Source organism: Histoplasma capsulatum, assembly GCF_000150115.1.
Source record: "Histoplasma capsulatum G186AR genomic scaffold supercont2.18, whole genome shotgun sequence".
Classification (NCBI taxonomy): Eukaryota; Fungi; Ascomycota; class Eurotiomycetes; order Onygenales; family Ajellomycetaceae; genus Histoplasma; species Histoplasma capsulatum.
In genome coordinates, this window is record NW_025544818.1 from 204,478 (window position 1) to 222,640 (window position 18,163).

Genomic DNA, 18,163 nt, shown 5'->3' on the forward strand with positions numbered 1-18,163 from the left:
TCCTCTGGCGTAAAAATGGAGTTAGGGAGGGCGGGAGTGAGTGAGTGAAGTATGTGGGTGGAAAGTGCCGCGAGTCAACCTCGAGAAGCTTCGAACCCGCTCTTACGGGAGGGGAGGTTCTGGCCTTGGAGATGGCGTTCCTCATCTTGAATGAGTGCGGAGTGTTGGAAAGGGTTGGCGAGCATGGCCGGTTCACCGTTTGTGATGGTTCCGCTTGTATTGGAGGAAAGGGGGGGAGGTTGGCGGAGAGCGGATATGATTTGAGGATTACGGACTTGTATGATCAGGATCCTCCCCGGTCAATTTTCCTCTCAATGTAGTATAGAAAAAAACGTGTTATCCGTAAGAACAAAAAGAGTCATGCAAACCAAAACGTAGGTTATATATAAATGCAAAACGAAGAACTAGATATATGGAAAATATCAATATTTGATTAAATGAACTTCATGGCAAGAGAAGATAACAAGGAAAGTATGCTACTCTCTAAATTTCAATGAATAGAGCCGATAATATATACGCAAGTGCACCAACGATTCTTGCATTCCTCTTCAAGCCCCGTCCCCCCGAAGATTAGGATCAATATCACAATTGCGCGGCCACCAGTAATCGTCCTCCGATTGGTCGCTAGGCCAGTCAACGTTCTCATCAATCGAACTTAGAACTCCAGCCTGTTCGTCCTGCTGCTGCTGCTGCGGCGGCGGCGGCAGGAACTGTGCTTCATCCTCTGAGTCCCCTGTAAGATCAATACAAGCGGGCGAATCCAACGTCGCTGGAAACGAGAACTCAGACTTGATCTGAGCCGAGGAAGAAGGCCGGGCAGAAGAAGATTCAGACTCGTCATCTGATGAAAGAAGGCTGATGATGTACTGATGAGCCATTTCGGAATGGTTGTGAGAAACAAAGATGGAGGGGGAGAATGAGGAGACCCGCGACGGGAGGGACGAAGGGGAGAAGGGAGAGGAAAGGGAGGAGGTGGAAGACGAAACAATGGAAGGTTGGCTCATATCATGACTCCCCTTCCGCTTATTTCTCCCGCGCTGCTGATTTTGAGCAATTGCTCCCTGTATTCGCAAGTCCAGCTGCTTTTTATCTTCCCTCTCAAGCTGATGTCGTAAACTAAGCGAGCCGTCCAGCTGCGTGGCTTGGATTTCCGGCAGCAAGGGTGTACGTGCGAGCGCTTCTCTCGGAGTTCCCTCTTGTCTTGCCCATGAAGCGTATGGGCCGTCATAGCGCGGACCCTGGCCAACGCCGAATACAGGATGACGGCGTAGTTTTCCAGATGATAAGAGCTCTTTGGCGGTTTTGATGCCTAATTTGTCATCACCATCATCCTCCAAATTTCTCTCCTTGCTAGCAGGTTCGTAAGCCATGTTGATATCTCCGTGAGAAAATGGGGCGTTAGATAGAACATGGATACTGCCACAGCTATCCCCAATGAGCAGATTAGTGAAGTCAGGGGAGAATGCACCAGACATGATTCCCTGGTCAAAGTATGCGGTATTTTCAACAAGGACATCTTCCGGCGCTCTGAGGATATTCCATTTTTTGAGGACTCCGTCTGACCCTCCGGTGTAAAACTGGTCAACCCAATTATTTTTCCACAGGGCTAATCGCACTCCGGTATCATGTTGTTCTCGAGAAACATTTGAATCCAGTTCGGAAATGGGTGCGCCATGGGCAAGTCTGTGAAGGATCCGGCCGGGGCTACGGTAATCCCACACGTATGTAACCCCATCCGTGCAGCTAGCGGTAATGTAATTGCTATCGGCAGGGCAAAATGTGACGTCATTGATATCCAGAGCTGGGCATTCATAAGTAATGTGAGCTCCCCAAGTGGCCTTTGGTCTAAAAGGGTCATAGACACGGACAAGAGAGCGAATTGTTTTCGCGCGACCCACGGCAATAGGTGAGGACTCGACAGTGCTGCCAGTTGCAAATATACGAGCCGTCGGATGCCATGTCACATCGAACACGTTCTGGGAATTAGGCGACACTACCAGGGGAGAGACAGTCGATTCTCCCATCTGCCAGACAGCAAGATGACCGTTTCGAAACTTTTCATCCTCGCGAGCAGCGAGACCAGCTACAAGAATATTATCCGCAGACTGTGTGCCCCAAGCTAGAGAAGAAGGTATCATTGGAACATTTCTCGTTGGATTGCAGATTAGAACGTCCGGTATATAGCCATGGCCACTTGTCTTTGTCCAGAGTTTGATATGAGGAGCGGAGTCACACCCTGTTGCAATGGGTCCGGAATTAGATACAGCCATGACCATCACCCTTCCACGGTGTGGAAGGGTATTAACACATTTAGCACCAGTGTGTGTAGAGACGTCCCATATCTTAACTGTGTTATCGTAACTAGCGGTATAAAGAGTCTCCCCGCGCCAACTGACCGCACTGACAGTCATATACAGGTTGGGATCCGCGACGTTGTTTGGTATAGGTCGACGGACACGGTGATCGGGCAACTCTTTCAGGGAATTGCAAGTTAGGTCCCCGAGAAGAAGATTATTGTTCCGATTGTAAATCATATTATGTTCATCAGACTGGGCAGCGGCACCAGCAGCAAATCGGGTTCCGTCCGAGGACCAAGCGAGGACCATTACATCATTCGATGCGCCTTTCCATTCCTTCCAGAGTTCCAAGCTTTTACTCGATTGGATGTTATGGTAAATAGGGGTCTTTCGCCGATACGCCTTTTGACCCAATTCACGTTCCCGGAGTAAGGCGGAAGGTTTCATACACTCGAAGTCGGGGGATGAGTAAAACGCATGGGATGAGATCGCTCGTAAAAGATATGGCGCGGAGGAAAGCAGCCCATCTGCAGCGTCAGAAAGAAGGGCACAGACATGCCGTCTCCTGCGGTGTTTGAAACAGTTTATGACCGAGAGTAAATATTGAAAGTCGTCCTTATTAATTTGACGTAAACTCTGTAGGATATCGTGAACATGATAGACACGGTTTGGTGGCGGCGGTAAACCGAGGACTATATGAAGATAGAATAAAATTTGCCGTATTGTCCCACGCTGCGGAGTTTTGTTATCGCCTTCCCTCCAAGAACTTCGTTCGTTACGGTGATGGAGCAGGAATGAGACTGGGTCATTTGTGATCTTGAGTAAGCACTTGCGAAGAGCGTTTAGGTATGAAATTTTCTGCGCAAGGACTTTTTGTTGGTCGCGGTGAGGATAAAATTTCCGAGTGGTTTGTATTAGCAGATCTGGCAAAGCCATATCTGATTCGGTTGAAAGGTTCCTCGTCATAACGTGGAATAACGCCTCCATTTCGCTTTGATCAAAGTCTGCATGTATCACTCGTCCCTCGGGGTCATCCTTTTCAAGATTCTCACTCGCGCACCTCTCTCCAAACCCAGTTCTATCATGTTGCGAAGAGTACGGCGCATATTCCTCGAATAGTTCATCAACTGGGGCAGGCAAAGGTTCCTGTAGAACCTGAAGATAACCAGAGCAATATATTGAGCGAATCAATGGAACGGTAGGTTCAGGAACTGGGTTGAGCAGTTCATGTGTAGTTTGGTGGGTGGCGTCATCCCGTGGGGTGCTGAAATCATCGGGGTTCGCCTGTTCTTCAATCTCCTCTTCATCCTCGTCTGACTCGTAGCCGGGGAACCCCCGAACTTTGGCATAGTAATTTGTGGGGCCGCTACGATTTCGCCTAGTGCGTCGTTCATGAGTAGAATTGGCTGCATCCGATGGGACATAACTTGAACCAGAGTCAGACTGAGACATCGTAGGGGCTTTTGTTTTCAGCTTTGGACTGGGTTTTTTCTTTGGCGACTTCTCTCGATGTTTCGTAGATACTAAAGTCGAACTTGCTGGTACTTCAGGTTTAGCAAACTCCCTGATGGAAGGAGGCGGGAGAACAACAACAGGTGAGGAATTGACAGAAGAAGGGAACGTAGTCGCTATGCCAGTTGGGTAATTTTGAGAATTGGAAATGCCAGGGGGGTTAGAGGAATGTGAAATGGTGGAGTGGTCAATTGTGTTATGTTTATCTTTGAGATTTTGTACATCATTTTGTGAAATTGATGTTGAATCCTGAGAAGTACTTCCCCCTTGTGAATGAAAATGGGTGCTTGATGTTCTTGATGCAGGTGTTGTGGTTGTTGTTATCACGGTATTCTTCACCATACTGGAAGTTTGATGATTGTGGGGTCTCTCTGGAAGCCGTTTATCTGAACCTGAATGAGCAATTTGAAATAGTGACGAATCGCTTCTCGAGCCACAGGATTCATTTCCTTGAGAAAGAATATCTTCCCCGAGAAAAGAATTCTTAAATTGTCCATCAGCAGTCCGCTTCAAGCCATTAGATGGCTGTACGTGTACACAACTTTGCTCCGGGCCTATCCCAGAATCAACCTTGTTCAAAGATCTTGTTGAGCTAGTACAAAGAAACTGATCGAGTAGCGACTGCGCCTTTTCATCTAGTAATTTACCATCCAAATCCGGCTCCGGAGAGAAATTCCTCAAAGGCTCTGATTGAGCATCCGCATTCGGCTGATTTGTTGAGACGCCGTTCCACATACCTGGAGCTTCCAATGTTTGTTGTATAGTGGTATTAAAGGTATCCATAGAAGGCACTTTTCGGTGATGGGCGGAGTACGGTGCGAAACGTATGGTCCCGGGATGACGGAGCAGTTCACTTCGGGACAGCTTCTGCCTCCCCCCTAAGTTAATACCTCCCCGTCGAGCTTTCATGGGGCCCTGAGCAACAATATAATACATATGCATTAGCGCTCTGACCGGGCGGAAGTTTGGAGTGTAAAAAAAAGTAATTGGGATACCTACCACGGACTTCTCCCCGTCCGCCGGGGTGGCATGTTGCGACATCTTCCTTGGCAATTTCAGGCTGCTGATGAAGGAATGGGATAAGGAGCAAAGTACGTCATCGTAACCAAATCAAGGTCCGATTGAAGAGGAGAGACACTTTAAGACGTGTTCAACAGAATATGAAACGAAGGGTTTTGTTTTGTCTTGGTAAGAAGCTATTGACATCGTAATAGCGAGCGCAAATTGTAAAATGATATAGACATTAGCCCTGAGGTTGGCACGTGGCTTGTAATCCAGACTCGCGAACCGTCCAATACAACTGCGCCCTGGGGACAAAATGATAGATAGACCCCAGATATGTACAATGCTTCGTCTGGGCGGATAATAATACGACAATTCTCTGTGCGTAGCGCCTATGCTTGCAAAATCCGTGGCAATATCACACACGATCTTGCTAGGATGTCGATAATGCAAAGCGCTTGGAAAACAAATCAAGCAACTATAGCGGCTGGTTATGAGCAGGAGACTCGGCTATCGCAAGAGGGGAGATGAAATGAGCCTATCCAAGTCCCCAAAACAGCCGTTAGCAAACATCCATTAACGCGTGGATACAGCAGTGGCATGCAAGCGCAACATTCACGTATCCCCCTCCGCAAAGTCCAAATGCGTCAAACGCAGGAAGAAGAAGAATACCAGAGGAGAACAGAGGAATGCATCCCTGACGAAAACTACCTACCTCTTGATCACCGCAAGCCCATCCGACAACATCAGGCTGCACGCGACGGCCAAAACAAAGAGCGATCTAGGAGACACTTAGCTGCCGAAGATGGCGTTTAAAACGGTCACGTGAAAGCTCCTGGTGCTGTTCACTCGAATTGGAAGGGTCCCTGGGCCATTCTGGGTCGCATTAAGTGACTCGGGCTAGAGGGGGCGAGAATAAGTGAATTGTGGTGCCAGGGTTCGCGAGAAGTAGACCCGATTAGGAACCACGGTCAACTTTGCCTTTCAAACCAATGTTCATTTCTTTCCCCGTATGGTTCATATGTCCTAGTCTGTGTATACATGAAACAGAAGACGACAAAAAGAGAAAACCAAAAAAATTATGGCAGGTAAAAAGAAACAGCCAACCCAACTTCCCATATAAATATTCCATCCTAGAAACAGCCAATAGGCTTGCCAAAAAAAAAAGTAGATTGATTTTGTATAACAGGTGGGAATGGAAGATGCAAAAGAAGAAAAGAAAAGAGGGGAAACGAAGCGCCGGTGTTATCACAAAAAATAAAAAGAAAAAAGAGGAAAAAAACGCTTCTTTGTTATGAAATGTATAGATTATTCTACGCCGGAAATGCAATATCCGTCCATTGGCATCATTTCCGCAAGCTCCGTCGGCGAAGGGAGACCATGCTATCATATAGAACATCCTTGAAAGCGAATAGGAACGCGGCGGTGAGAACGCTCTGACTGACTTTGGGTCCAATGCCTAAGAAACCCCCGCAATTGTTAGTATCATCAGGGGAAAATAATTCAAAAATATAAACGACGAGGTAATAATGGTAACTTGGGACTGAAAGCAGAAAAGCCCAGAGAAGCCATACCATTATACAGCCCACTCCACCCTTCCTCCCTCACGATACGCATCATACTCTCATTCAAACTAGCCTTCTGGCCCTCCTTCTCCTCCTTCCCTGCAACATGCATCCGGCTCTTCACCGTGATATACGGATACGTAATGGTCGTCGCAAGCAACTTGCCTAGGGCGCCTAGGTAGAACGCATCGGTGGGCGTGATCCGCCGCCTCCGCCGCTCGAGGACATTCTTCAACTGCTCGAAGAACGTATATTGCAGGATCGGGTTGATCACCAGGATAAGCGCAGGGAGGACGCCCGCGAATAGCGCCGCTGGCCCTTCCTTGCGCAGGAGCTCCATCAGCGTCGCCAGCGTCGATTTCGACCTCGACCTCGACTTCCCATCCCCAACCCCCCCTGGAAGCCCATCCTTTTCGTCCCCGGACTTCCCCGCCGTCATCCGCGTATTCACCACCCAGATCGGATTGGTGAGCAACACCGTCGCACTCCCTGCAATGGCGCCGGCAATCATCGCTTCGGCCGTGGTGAGCTTCTTGGACGCCCGGCCGGCTTTGACGGCCGCCTTCTCGAAGGCGGAGCGCGTCCACTCGTACCAGTAGTAGTAGACGAAGTTGGTGACGGAGATGCCGAAGAGGGCGGATTCGAGACCGGCATATAGACCCCGGAACCCCTCGCGTGCGATTATGTGGCGGATGGCATCGAGGGTGGAGGATTGCGCGCGCTTGGATTCTACTTGGGCGCGGGTGGACAGGGTAATGAGAGGGTAGCTATTTTGCAGGGTTTTATTTTATGTAAGTAAGGCTTTTCGCTTTGGATTGTCGGTTAGCATAATGGATAGAGAGAGGGCTCACGTTAAGACCATGGACAAAATGCCACCTCCGGCGCCGGCGAGCGCATGAGCGATATTATCGCTTTGTTGAGCTGCAGCGGCAGCTACAACCGCCTTTTGCTCTGCTCTCGGGACCGGTTGGGACATGTTCACGATATAGTTTCAAGGAGTTCAGATGGCGGGGCGGGATAATATATGAGAAGAATGTATCCCGGTGTCGTTGGCACGGGAAGGCAGTCTGCTAATAAAACAGGAAATTAGGGAGCGGAAGAAAATATCGATACGGAACTCAAAAACACAAGACGGATATGTGGATAAATATTTAAAGATATCAGCGGCCCGTGTTTCAGTCCGATATTCTGGCCCGTTGCATGTATGCATCTTGTGGTTTGCCGGATGATTGGAGCTTGTGCCTCGGCTTGAAAGATCGAAACCCTGACAAGATAAATAACCACGATACATAAAATATACTCCAGCAACGAGATCATCTATGTGAGGTATGTCCATGTACTAGCACATCCTCTTCTGTTTTTCCCCTTCTGCTTCCACATAGCTCTTTTTTGCCAGTTGGTAGATATATAACTTTTTATGCAAAACGCCAGGCTGGATGGATCGGGTTGTTTCAAGCAAGTTTCATCTTGAGATAACTACTTCAACGCTTTATAACTGCTGGAACCTCAGACGAGCGCGTGGCGGCTGGGAGAAACATTCAATCGCCCAAAACTAATGAAACGACGGGAAGGATGGCGGAAAGCAATAAATGCACGTTCTCCCGGCCCCGAATCTCCTCCCTTTTGTTCTGCGCCAGTGCGTGTCCTCGGTCTTCTTGAGAGCATCCTTGAGTATTATCAGAAGTTGTATGTCAAGGGAGGGCAGACCGCTACTTGTAACTAACTATACACAAGTCAAGCTTCCTTACGCTTGTGGAAATGTCGGAAATCGCATGTGATTTCCTCTTTCCCGGGTTGTTCAGTGTTTACAATTGTAGAGGAAGCATAGGGCGAGTACTAGTATTCACCAACTGACATGGAGAATTGCAGGGGGATATCCACATTTTTCACATGATAATAAGAGCATAAAAAGACAACATTCTGATACCCTTGTATTATTGGATATACTTGTCTTCATGCGCCTCCACTCTGTTAGCGGCGGTATACATATGCATGACCTCGTCTGATTTTATTCAAATTCCACTTGCTGGGAGTTTGAGAATTAGTACAGAAGAGAGAAGCAAAAGAGAAAAAATTCAAAGTTATTTTGGTTTTATAAATATTGAAGAAGAAAAGTAGGAGAGTGGAGCAACAGCACAGGAGATTCCTGAGATCATTGAAAGTGTTCACATTTGCAATACGCTATCTAACTTCCTCGGCCTGTGTTATCAGTGAAAAAAGAGGATGTTGCTCTCTCAAAGAATTTATCACAATGAATCCTTAGGATCACTAAAACCAGGTCTATTCAATTGAGATGGAGAAATGAGGTTACTTGTCAAAAATGATTATTGATAGACTCCTCTTTGACACAGATAATTAGAATACCAAAAATACAAACAAAAATGTAGAGTGACAAGATCATCACCGTGCTTGGGATAAAGACACGAGGATACCGGGTGTAAGATTAGAGTGGAATAAAGAGGAATAAGTAAATGAAGAAAAATGAATAGTATAAAATAAAGTAAGCATTCTAACGAACATCGACAATAATAAGTCATGTAAAGTGGACTTGAAAGAGGCAAAGGAAAAAAAGAAAGGAAGGGGAAGGGGGAAGGGGGAAGGGAATTCAAAGAAGAGCAAGACCTAAACAGCAACAGTAAAACAGCAACAGTAAAACAGCAACAGTAACAGGAGAACATGAGAGAACAACATCTCAGGGAGAAGAGGGAGGAAAGAAGCATTTCGGTGAAGTTAACATGAAGATCGAAGCAGGGAAACAAACACAACAGCAGAAAACAAGAACAAGAACAGGAAGAAGTTAAGTAGACGCAAGAACAGGCAGCCAATGGGACAAAAGACCCTGCCAATCCTCTCGACGCGGGGAAGAGGAGGATTGGCTTTGCGCAGCGGTAGGGGATGTGGTTGGGGCAAATGGGAACTTTGAAGATTTTTATGGGGATGGCGTGCATCGTTAATCTCGTGAGGGGAGGCGGGGAAGTTGAATGGTCAAAAGGGTGTTAGCGGACGCGTAGGTGATGGGATCCGAGCTGGAATGGGAGGGCGAAGTGGACATCTTTGGCACAGCGCAGTTGGGGAGGACTGAAATATAAACAAACAGCAGGTGGAAACGGTGAGGGAAAAGGGGTCCAATGCCAGCTTGCTCGACGACATGACAATCAAAAAAACCCGCAAATCCCGGTTTAAAAAAGAATCATTTCCGAATCCCTTGGTTTATGTATTGGCAACAAAGTCAGAAAATATCACTATTTTCTTTTCGTTCGCTTCGGTCCATGGTGGACAAGGCGTTTTCCAGCTCCAGTTCCAGCTTTATGCCAGGCAGGGAAATTTGACAGTGATCTGTAAACGGCAATGCAGGGGAGGCGGGGAAAGAGACAAATAGAATCTCATAGCATATCACAATCATTTCATCCCATATATCCCATCAGCGCATGACTGATATCACCGCTAGATACCGCCACCCTCACACACCTCCCATTCCCAGTACGAACACCAACTCCGGTTAGAACAGACGCTTTAGCAACATCCGCCCGCAGAGCCAGATTGCACGCCCTGCCCCTGCCCAACCTGCACAGTAGGCTTGTTGTTGACAGTCGCCGTGCCCATGCGTTCCTTGATCTGTCTAGCCATGGTCAAGAAAGCTTGCTCGACATTCGACGCGCTCTTGGCAGAAGTCTCGAGGAATGGGATTCCAAGACTGTCGGCGAATTCCTATTTATTAATGGAGAAAGGTAGCAAATGTGTTAGCAAGCATTCATACAAAATACCTTGTAAAGCAATTCAGAGAGTTCCGAGAAAACCCACTTTAGCAACGGTATACTCAACCGCCTTTTTATCCTCCATATCGCTCTTATTGCCCACAAGCAACTTATTCACACCTTCAGTCGCGTAGCGGTCGATCTCTTGCAGCCATTGTTTAACATTGTTGAAGGAATCCATATCGGTCACATCGTAGACAACACAGATGCCATGTGCGCCGCGGTAGTAGGAAGAGGTGATGGTTCGAAAGCGTTCCTGGCCGGCGGTATCCCACTATAAAAAGGCAATGAGGAAAAGAGATTGGTTTAGTGCAATTTTGAATCACGAGGGGGAGAACGGAGAGCTGGGGAGATAGAGAAGTGGGAATTTGTTAAAGCATACGATTTGAAGTTTGACTGTCTTGCCATCAAGCTCGATTGTTCGGATTTTCTGTTGGGAGAAAAAAAAAATGAACCATCAGCAACTATGCATAAAGTCGCCACCTCACCAAATTATTTCCATTCCAATATCCAAGGATGGGCCGTCGTAAGCCTCGCATCTATCTCCAAAGTCCCCGAAAGACATGGAGGATGAGATAACCCAGATCCCGGAAAAAAGTAAAGACACTTTTAACCATTTTTGTTTATCTTTGTTTAAGTACGACTCCCATGGACCAAAAATGAATAAAAAAAGACACTCACAAAATCCACACCAATGGTCGAAATATAACTCTCCGTATAAGTATCATCCGCAAATCGCAGAAGCAAGCATGATTTGCCCACACCGGAGTCGCCGATGAGGAGTAGCTTGAAGAGGTAATCGTATCTATTGTAAATTTGGTTTGTTTAGTAATAGTATTGACTTCATTTTGAGGTTTGCTGAAATGTTGTATCCCTACAACCCAGCATGATGACGGATTTTCGAGCTGATTGAATGATGTGAGATAGGGCGGGGCAGGATTGGATTGGAAGGATGGAAATATGCAATATGGGGTAACAGAGTATAACCGCAACCGGAATTGAATGCAGAGGCTCCGACGTGACCATCATGCCGGAGCAACGACTCAGACGCCGGAAGACTGGTACTCTGCTAACGAATAGGACAACTGCCTACAGCCTCACACCACCTTGCACCATATCGGCTAGACAAAGGAAAGCGAATGCGACCAGGCCACAAGCAGGACCCTTCTCAACATATTATCCGGGAATGTTGGGGAGTTCAAGAAAGCCGTGATGAATCGCGTTGATGGATAACGGGAATTAAAAAACGAGGGAGATCGAGATAAAAAAAAAGGAACAACTCTGCAAGACCAGATAAAGTTAGCAAAAAGCAGCGTTCTCCCCTTCCATGTTTCTTCTCAGTTTTAGTTTCCCACGGATTACGGCTAAAGGAGTCAGATCGCAGATGGGTAGAGTGGGGGATGGACACTGTTGGCCGGGCCTGAGCTGAGCTGAACTGAGCAAAAGCAAATCGCAACGGACCAACAACAGACACAGTTCAACCAAAGCAAATGCAGGAGTTGACACTGATACCCGAAGCCAAGGTGAATACCGATGTGATGTGAGCCACGCTCTCTGTCCGCATGCATCTCACTGTCGAAATGTGTGACCCATCGCTATGTCCCTCACCGTCACGGGTCCAGTCCTGCGTTGCACACAGCAGCCAAGCAAGCGGAGAGGGAAGGAAGTTTGGAGCAGGAAATAGATAACGACGGACAATGAAAGGGTGGAGATAGAATCTACGGTAAAAACAACGTACCACTCGGGATTCATGATAACAGGCTGCTTGGTTGATGGGAATGGAGATAGGTATGACGACTGAGGAAAGCGAGGGAAAGATGAGGGTGAGATAGCTATATAGAATTGGGTGTCGCAGCGTATACGGTTTCGACAGAAGGATGTTATGGAGGAAGGATGTTTTAAGGCGAAGGCAGCGCGTTTGGATGAGGTACAAGTATGTATGTTTAGCGGTAGTAGGTTGTTGTTGTCGTAGTTGTTGGGGTGAGGAAGGTTGTAGGTGCCGGATGGTTGTAGATTTGTGATTTAATGGGTTGGAGCCAACCGTTGAAAACGACGACGGAAGCGCGGAAAACACTCCAGCCTTAGCCTTAAGAGCTCTTGATGAACCAGCGAAAGTTAGCTTGACTGACGACGAGTAAGAAGACAACTTGGATTTATCCAGGCAAGCAGATTCACCCGTGCAGACTGGACGCAGCAGGTAGAAGTCAGTAGTCAATACGTGGTCATGCCCAGGCCTTCCAGATCATGTGATTCACCAGACTTTGTTGAGTGATGGAACATCCTATTTTCCCTAAAGCACACTACAATACCGCAAGAAACTGACCGTAAAAGGGTGGAACCTGCTGTCGCTCACGCTGTCCTACGAATATGTATACTATGCATACTACCGCTGCTAGTTGAGTGCTATACGAGTGTGCTCTATAGCTTCGTTTCCAAATAAGAACGCCGCAGGTCTTGGATGACCACTGAAAAATTTCTTTTTCAAAATGGCCGGAGTTGCTCGAAGACTGCTGTATCCCAGCCAAGATGAGGCCCGTACCCGGCGATGAATTCTGCCTTCACCCCACGAAGCGTTGATTTCGCTTCATCGTAGTTCTCATGCTCCACTACGCCTTTCTCCGGCCAGAGACTCCTAGTCGCTGCTCAATCGTCTTCATGGTTCTGAACTTCAGCGAGAAGTGAGGAATGCCAGCATCTGCCCACTCAGCCCGAAGATCCAGCAGAAAGGCACAAAAATGAGCCTCGCCCTGTTCAAATATCCGGCGGGAAAGACGAGGTAGATTACCGCTTGCCGACTGTTGAAGATTGATAGCATTATATTGGGCCGAATTCCTGTCGCGCACGAGGTTACGCCAGGCAATCACAGCGCTCCGTCCATAGAGTGTTTTAGAGCAACAGCTTTTTCTTCGCTTTCGAGAGCCTTAATCTCAGCTGGCATCTCTGCGCGTTCAAGGTTATCGCCGACATCAAGACCTTCGTATCCTAAGAGTCATCCAAACAATGGTCGCTCAGGGGCGCGATTTGGATCGATTGCCAGTCAGTTATTCTCAAGATCTGCCGGTTCTCCGGGTCGACAAATATACTCTCGTGATGCTATTGTAAGCGATGGGTCATCTGGAAGCTTGCTTCTAGAATCTACATGTAGTACTGTAGCGCCTCGAATTTTCTCTATTTTTTTTTCTTTTTGTATAGTAGATTGATCTAGTGGTTCCGGGTCATCGAGCATGGCCAGCTGCTTTGGTATATGCTGGAACTTTTTAACAGCTGTTGTCTTGTGGTCGCCAATTGCCTTTCGGTAATTAACAACAGGGCTCGCTGGAAAACTGAAAAATGCATATCAGCAGAAGCTTTACAGGAGCTGTTTGGGATTGAAGTGGCAATCACTTATATGAACCCCTATTGCAGTGGATGACCAGCCCTCATCATTCTCACCGAGTTCTTAACGCCCGCGAGTATGGTCAAAAAAAAGTCGTTAGAAGCTCTATAACCACCGTCAGCCAAGCTGCTCTGATAGTCAGCTACTGCTTGCTAACAAAGCAGTTGCCATTGTTGTAAGAGGTCACAGATATGCAGCCTGGAAATTGGTCCTGACTGGAAAAGAAGTTTGGATATAGGGCCGCTTCGCGTTTGCCAGTTAGCCATTATTCCGCCCTCAGCAATGACACTGAAGCAGGGAGCATAGAGAATCATATTCCATGTTTATGGCACAGGTGAAGAAGAATCTGAAGAAAAATTGCAACAGACTGAGAGCTGCAGGATATTTGTTGATGTAGGATTCAGATTTTCGGCGGCGCATGAGAGGTCCATAAATTTTTGTACGACAGTGCTCAGGATTAACTGGCACCAGCATGAAGGGAAATTCTACATCCAAAGTGTTGTTATCATCACTCGCTGGAGTTTGGCAGCTACGCAATCTGATTTTGCTATTCTGCAGTGTTGACAGTAATGAGCAGGTTCCTCCAACAATGGAAAATACTGGCAGTGCCTGCATTATATCAATGACTAGCACACCAGTAATAGCCCTCATAACCTCAACGAATTTATCCATATTCCTTTTAGAAAAGGGTGTAGATGTATTTGGTGTATCCCAAGAATATATGTGAACACCCTGGTAGAGTATATCAGTGAGTGCAGTCCGCGGTTTCCTACTATTCCTGCGCTGTGACTGGGGCGGAAAGATCAAGAAACCATTAAAACCTCTAACAGGAACAACCGAAGCAAATACACGAAAACTGGGTATGATCACAACACAATATACAGCATTGATTGGAACCATATTCATGTGCGTTGTCTTCGGTTTGGAAACATCGAAGCCTTATAACCAATTGTTTGGCTGGGCGTGTCGCCAACTTGTATCCGTATCAACGGACTCACGGGTGCGGATATTTAGTGATTTGGGATTTCCACGAAGCTCCTTTCGGCATCTTCAATGATATTCATCGGGCTGAGTCGACCCCTTAAAATCATCTAGGGTAGGCGTTAAATTGGAAGACGTCTGTTGCTGGAGATATTTGAATTCTTGAGTGGGCTTTGGGGGGGCTTTTTCATTCGCTGAGCTAATTTTGAACGTTTTCTCCTTTGCCACAATCTCGGTATGCCGAAGTTCCCTGCCGAAATGTCTCCAAGTCTTGAGTTGCGTTAAAATGTATTCGAGACGACACTTCGGACCGTTAAGTTTACTGATATAAGCCCATAAGCACCGTCGTCATGGGTTGGTTTGTCTTGCTAGGGGGATTGCATTCCGTGGTCACCCAGGGCATCATCAGAACACACATGCCATGGGACTGCGGTCAGAGATCCATCAGAACCGTTTGCCTACAAAAAGGAGTTTGGCATCATTGAGAGATCATATTGCATTGATAAGATAACATGTGAATAAGAGCTTCGTGTTGTTCAAGGCGCACATCAATCAAATGATTATGAACTTGCAGACTAGAAGCCAGTACCCCATTAGTTAAGAGAGTAAGATTGCCAAATGAGCAGCTCCTCTTACATACATATGTATAGCCACCAATATGACTGGCAAGAATTGAAATCGCTCAGGTTGTAATTATTTGTTCTAGAAGTGTGTGGCAGACCTGTCAAAAGATGTAGTTTCAGTCCAAGTCACTCAACTTTCAATGTAAGTTTCGACCTAAGAATTTATAATATCAAAATTACTCTTGACTGTTAAAGCTGTGGTTGCTTCATATGAGATTTAAATGTAAGTGTAATGTCAATTGTAATATTTCTAAATCTCAGCCAGTTCACAATCAATCTCTAAGTTTTCAAAGATGAAGTGTATACAATCACCACTCACAATATATTCTACAAACTCTACCCCTTTGTATTAAAATATTTTGATGATTTAATAGAGCTTATGCTCTCTCAGAGTCATGAGTTGACTATCTTATCCTTGTATTATAATACACCAAGCCACTTGCTGACAGCCCTATTAAATAGTTCGTGAATCCGCTGAAAACCAGGCTAGACTAAATTTTAACTATCACTTTTTAACCATGAACCCCCGGGAATCAGTTTATCCTCTTGAATTATAACCACGAAACGCCATTCCCCCTACTTTCATTGATTCTGTCCCTTTTTGCCGTATCACCCCCAAAGCATAATCAAATTCAACACTATGGCTGGCACGCCACCTCACCGCGTCCATCCCAGGTCACTCTGGAGTCGAAAGTTGGATCTTCTCTACGTTGTCTTTCTTTCAGCGACCGTTTTTCTTGCTTTCTGTACGTTGCCATGTTAGCCCAGGACCATTTTCCCATCCCCTCTTTGCTAGCAATTTGACAACCTAATGATTATTGCTGAAACAATAATAGCGATCGATTTCGTGCCGTTCTATCCTCCGGGATTATTTCCTCAGTGGACAACAGCAATTTACGACTTTTATGTCAACAACTACAATGATCCTCTCTACGTCAAGGACCCGCCTTTCTTTCAGCTGTTTGTTGTCATGGAAGCTCTGTATGCTGTTCCGTTGAGCCTTTGGGCGATACGAGGGTTTATCCAAGGTGTGTCACTGTCGTCTCCTCCTACCTTGATGCATTTGCTGTGAGCCAAATGCACTTGCTTAGGCAGTAGCTGAGTTTCTCAAAGATAACCGCATGGTGCCACTCTATCTCCTTCCCTTGGCGACGCATCTTGTTATATCCACTGTCATCTGCTTTGTGGAGGTGTGGAACACCAAGGATTGGCCCAGTGAAGATATTAACAAGAACTTACCTGGATATGTTGGCTATTTCATCATTGGTATGTCTCCATCCCCTTTGGTGTCTTCTGCCTGTCAGTCAGTCTAGTTTAATTGACGGAAACCCCTTTTAGCGATTACTATGTGGGTGGATATGTTCTCTCGACTCAGGTCATCTTTGATTGAGAAAGCCAAGGTAAATTGAGAGAAGAGATGGAATGTATTTCGGTGAAAATTTACCACTTTTGGGTGTGATTGATGGACAAGCGAAATTTGCTCCTAGTTATGATTGGAATTCCGCACGTATGTTCAATGCGGGGGAAAAATGCATGTACGACACATATATTACTCCGAGATCTATATATAAATTTTTGCCTACTCAACCCCAGCGCTATTGACGTTTCACGAAATCAATGATAATAACGTGAGACTTCTTTTACACCCTGCTGCAGCTCCTATCATCCAGCCACGCTCTTCTATTTTACGGAACATGCAAAAAAGATTGTCAGGGCAGCGATAGTAATAGGCAGAGCAAAAGCACAGGCTGTCGCCTTTATATACACTTACAGAATGCCCTCCAGAACAGTGAAAGAAAAGGCTTCTTATAGAGCAGCCATGCAGGCGTCGATCGCATCCTCCTGAAATCCAAGATGGTGTGCACGACCTTTTCGATAGTCGTCTGTACGATGGATATTGCAGTGGAGCGCCCTCCTCCCTGCTGAAGTTGTGGAAAAGAGATATCATTTCCGATACAATAATCTATAGAATTCGGGGCCGGGGTAGCTGCGGCAGGAGCTCTACTTTTAAACCCCCATAAAATGGATGATGACATTGACAAGCAGATATGGAAATTGAGCGAACCGCCGGGTGACGAGCGCTGAACCCTTGGATCAACTGAAAGGAGAGAAGAGACATGCCTAGCATAGAGAGAAAAACTTAAAATGAAGAGAAAGTGAGGCGGAATGTTTCCAACACTCAATCAGTGACCATCTGGGAGAAAGCAAAAGTTGAATGATACAAAAACGTTCGTTGCATTATGAGTTGGGAATGACGGCTCTCTCCCTTGACTGAACCCGTTGGTTGGTGGATCAACAAAGCTATTCTCAAGGTTAGATTTTGTATGTGGTAGGTTGCAGCGTTCAATGACTGGCATGAAGCGTTCCCTGCACCAAGGAAAACCCGTTCGCCGGTAGTGTAGTCCCTATATTCTTGAGAGTCCGTCCAAGTATTATCCATTGCCTTTGCTGTAACATCCGTAGAAAACGTGTGCACCCACAAATAAAGACTATCAACCGCTGTGAGCGCCTGGTACTTGCTACTGCAAATTGCCCACCACTAGATCGCAACTCCCAAGTCTTTTGCCTCGACTTCAGCGTGCTTGCATGCCGTATCAGTCATTAGACAAAGGCAATGACCACAACATCTGCCAGGCTCTAACTAAGGGATTCCTCCAAAAGTACCAAAGTCACGAAACCTATGCGCGTCGATGGTGCGCCCAACATAATTGATAGAAACCCAAAACTGGTCAACTTGAGCGGCCAATCCCAAGGGATGAGAGATACCATGATGGGCATACTTGAGCTTGATGCTATACTTATGTCGGGGCCAACATTGATGATCTGGATAGCGGATAGAAAAGTTAATTTGGCATCCCTCTAAATGCACAAACAGCAGCAGCAACTCGAATAATCCACTCACCAGTAGCGTTTCACACGACTGTTGTAAATATTTCCAAAAAAGGGGGCCGCAAGGTGTAAACAGTGTACAGGCTGTAGATACTTCTCCATCATACAAATGGCCAACTAGTAGCTAGAAAATCATATGTTCATAACCTACTCCATCCAAAAT

The 18,163-nt window shown here is 46.4% G+C and overlaps 6 protein-coding genes across 6 annotated transcripts; 1 reads left to right on the forward strand and 5 right to left on the reverse strand.

Annotated features, from left to right (window-relative positions):
- Positions 1 to 548: 548 nt before the first annotated feature.
- Positions 549 to 3,749, reverse strand: HCBG_08845 (WD domain-containing protein; the record flags this gene model as incomplete). Its single annotated transcript, XM_045435894.1, has 1 exon — positions 549 to 3,749. The coding sequence occupies one exon, from the start codon at positions 3,747 to 3,749 to the stop codon at positions 549 to 551; it is 3,201 nt and encodes a 1,066-aa protein (XP_045283423.1).
- Positions 3,750 to 4,032: 283 nt separating this feature from the next.
- HCBG_08846 (uncharacterized protein) lies at positions 4,033 to 4,850 on the reverse strand (the record flags this gene model as incomplete). The annotated part of the gene is made up of 3 exons (XM_045435895.1): positions 4,033 to 4,178; positions 4,457 to 4,724; positions 4,809 to 4,850. The coding sequence occupies 3 exons, from the start codon at positions 4,848 to 4,850 to the stop codon at positions 4,033 to 4,035; spliced, it is 456 nt and encodes a 151-aa protein (XP_045283424.1).
- A 1,307-nt stretch (positions 4,851 to 6,157) lies between these two features.
- Positions 6,158 to 7,352, reverse strand: HCBG_08847 (peroxisomal membrane protein PMP47A; the record flags this gene model as incomplete). The annotated part of the gene is made up of 3 exons (XM_045435896.1): positions 6,158 to 6,270; positions 6,386 to 7,143; positions 7,228 to 7,352. The coding sequence occupies 3 exons, from the start codon at positions 7,350 to 7,352 to the stop codon at positions 6,158 to 6,160; spliced, it is 996 nt and encodes a 331-aa protein (XP_045283425.1).
- A 2,145-nt stretch (positions 7,353 to 9,497) lies between these two features.
- Positions 9,498 to 11,247, reverse strand: HCBG_08848 (GTP-binding protein ypt1; the record flags this gene model as incomplete). Its single annotated transcript, XM_045435897.1, has 5 exons — positions 9,498 to 10,084; positions 10,178 to 10,405; positions 10,514 to 10,561; positions 10,813 to 10,936; positions 11,225 to 11,247. 5 exons carry the CDS (start codon positions 11,245 to 11,247, stop codon positions 9,890 to 9,892), a joined length of 618 nt encoding a protein of 205 aa, XP_045283426.1.
- Positions 11,248 to 12,737: 1,490 nt separating this feature from the next.
- On the reverse strand, positions 12,738 to 14,179 carry HCBG_08849 (uncharacterized protein; the record flags this gene model as incomplete). The annotated part of the gene is made up of 3 exons (XM_045435898.1): positions 12,738 to 12,999; positions 13,215 to 13,446; positions 13,876 to 14,179. The coding sequence occupies 3 exons, from the start codon at positions 14,177 to 14,179 to the stop codon at positions 12,738 to 12,740; spliced, it is 798 nt and encodes a 265-aa protein (XP_045283427.1).
- A 1,572-nt stretch (positions 14,180 to 15,751) lies between these two features.
- On the forward strand, positions 15,752 to 16,520 carry HCBG_08850 (uncharacterized protein; the record flags this gene model as incomplete). Its single annotated transcript, XM_045435899.1, has 4 exons — positions 15,752 to 15,857; positions 15,948 to 16,139; positions 16,225 to 16,377; positions 16,450 to 16,520. The coding sequence occupies 4 exons, from the start codon at positions 15,752 to 15,754 to the stop codon at positions 16,518 to 16,520; spliced, it is 522 nt and encodes a 173-aa protein (XP_045283428.1).
- Between the last annotated feature and the right edge of the window lie 1,643 nt (positions 16,521 to 18,163).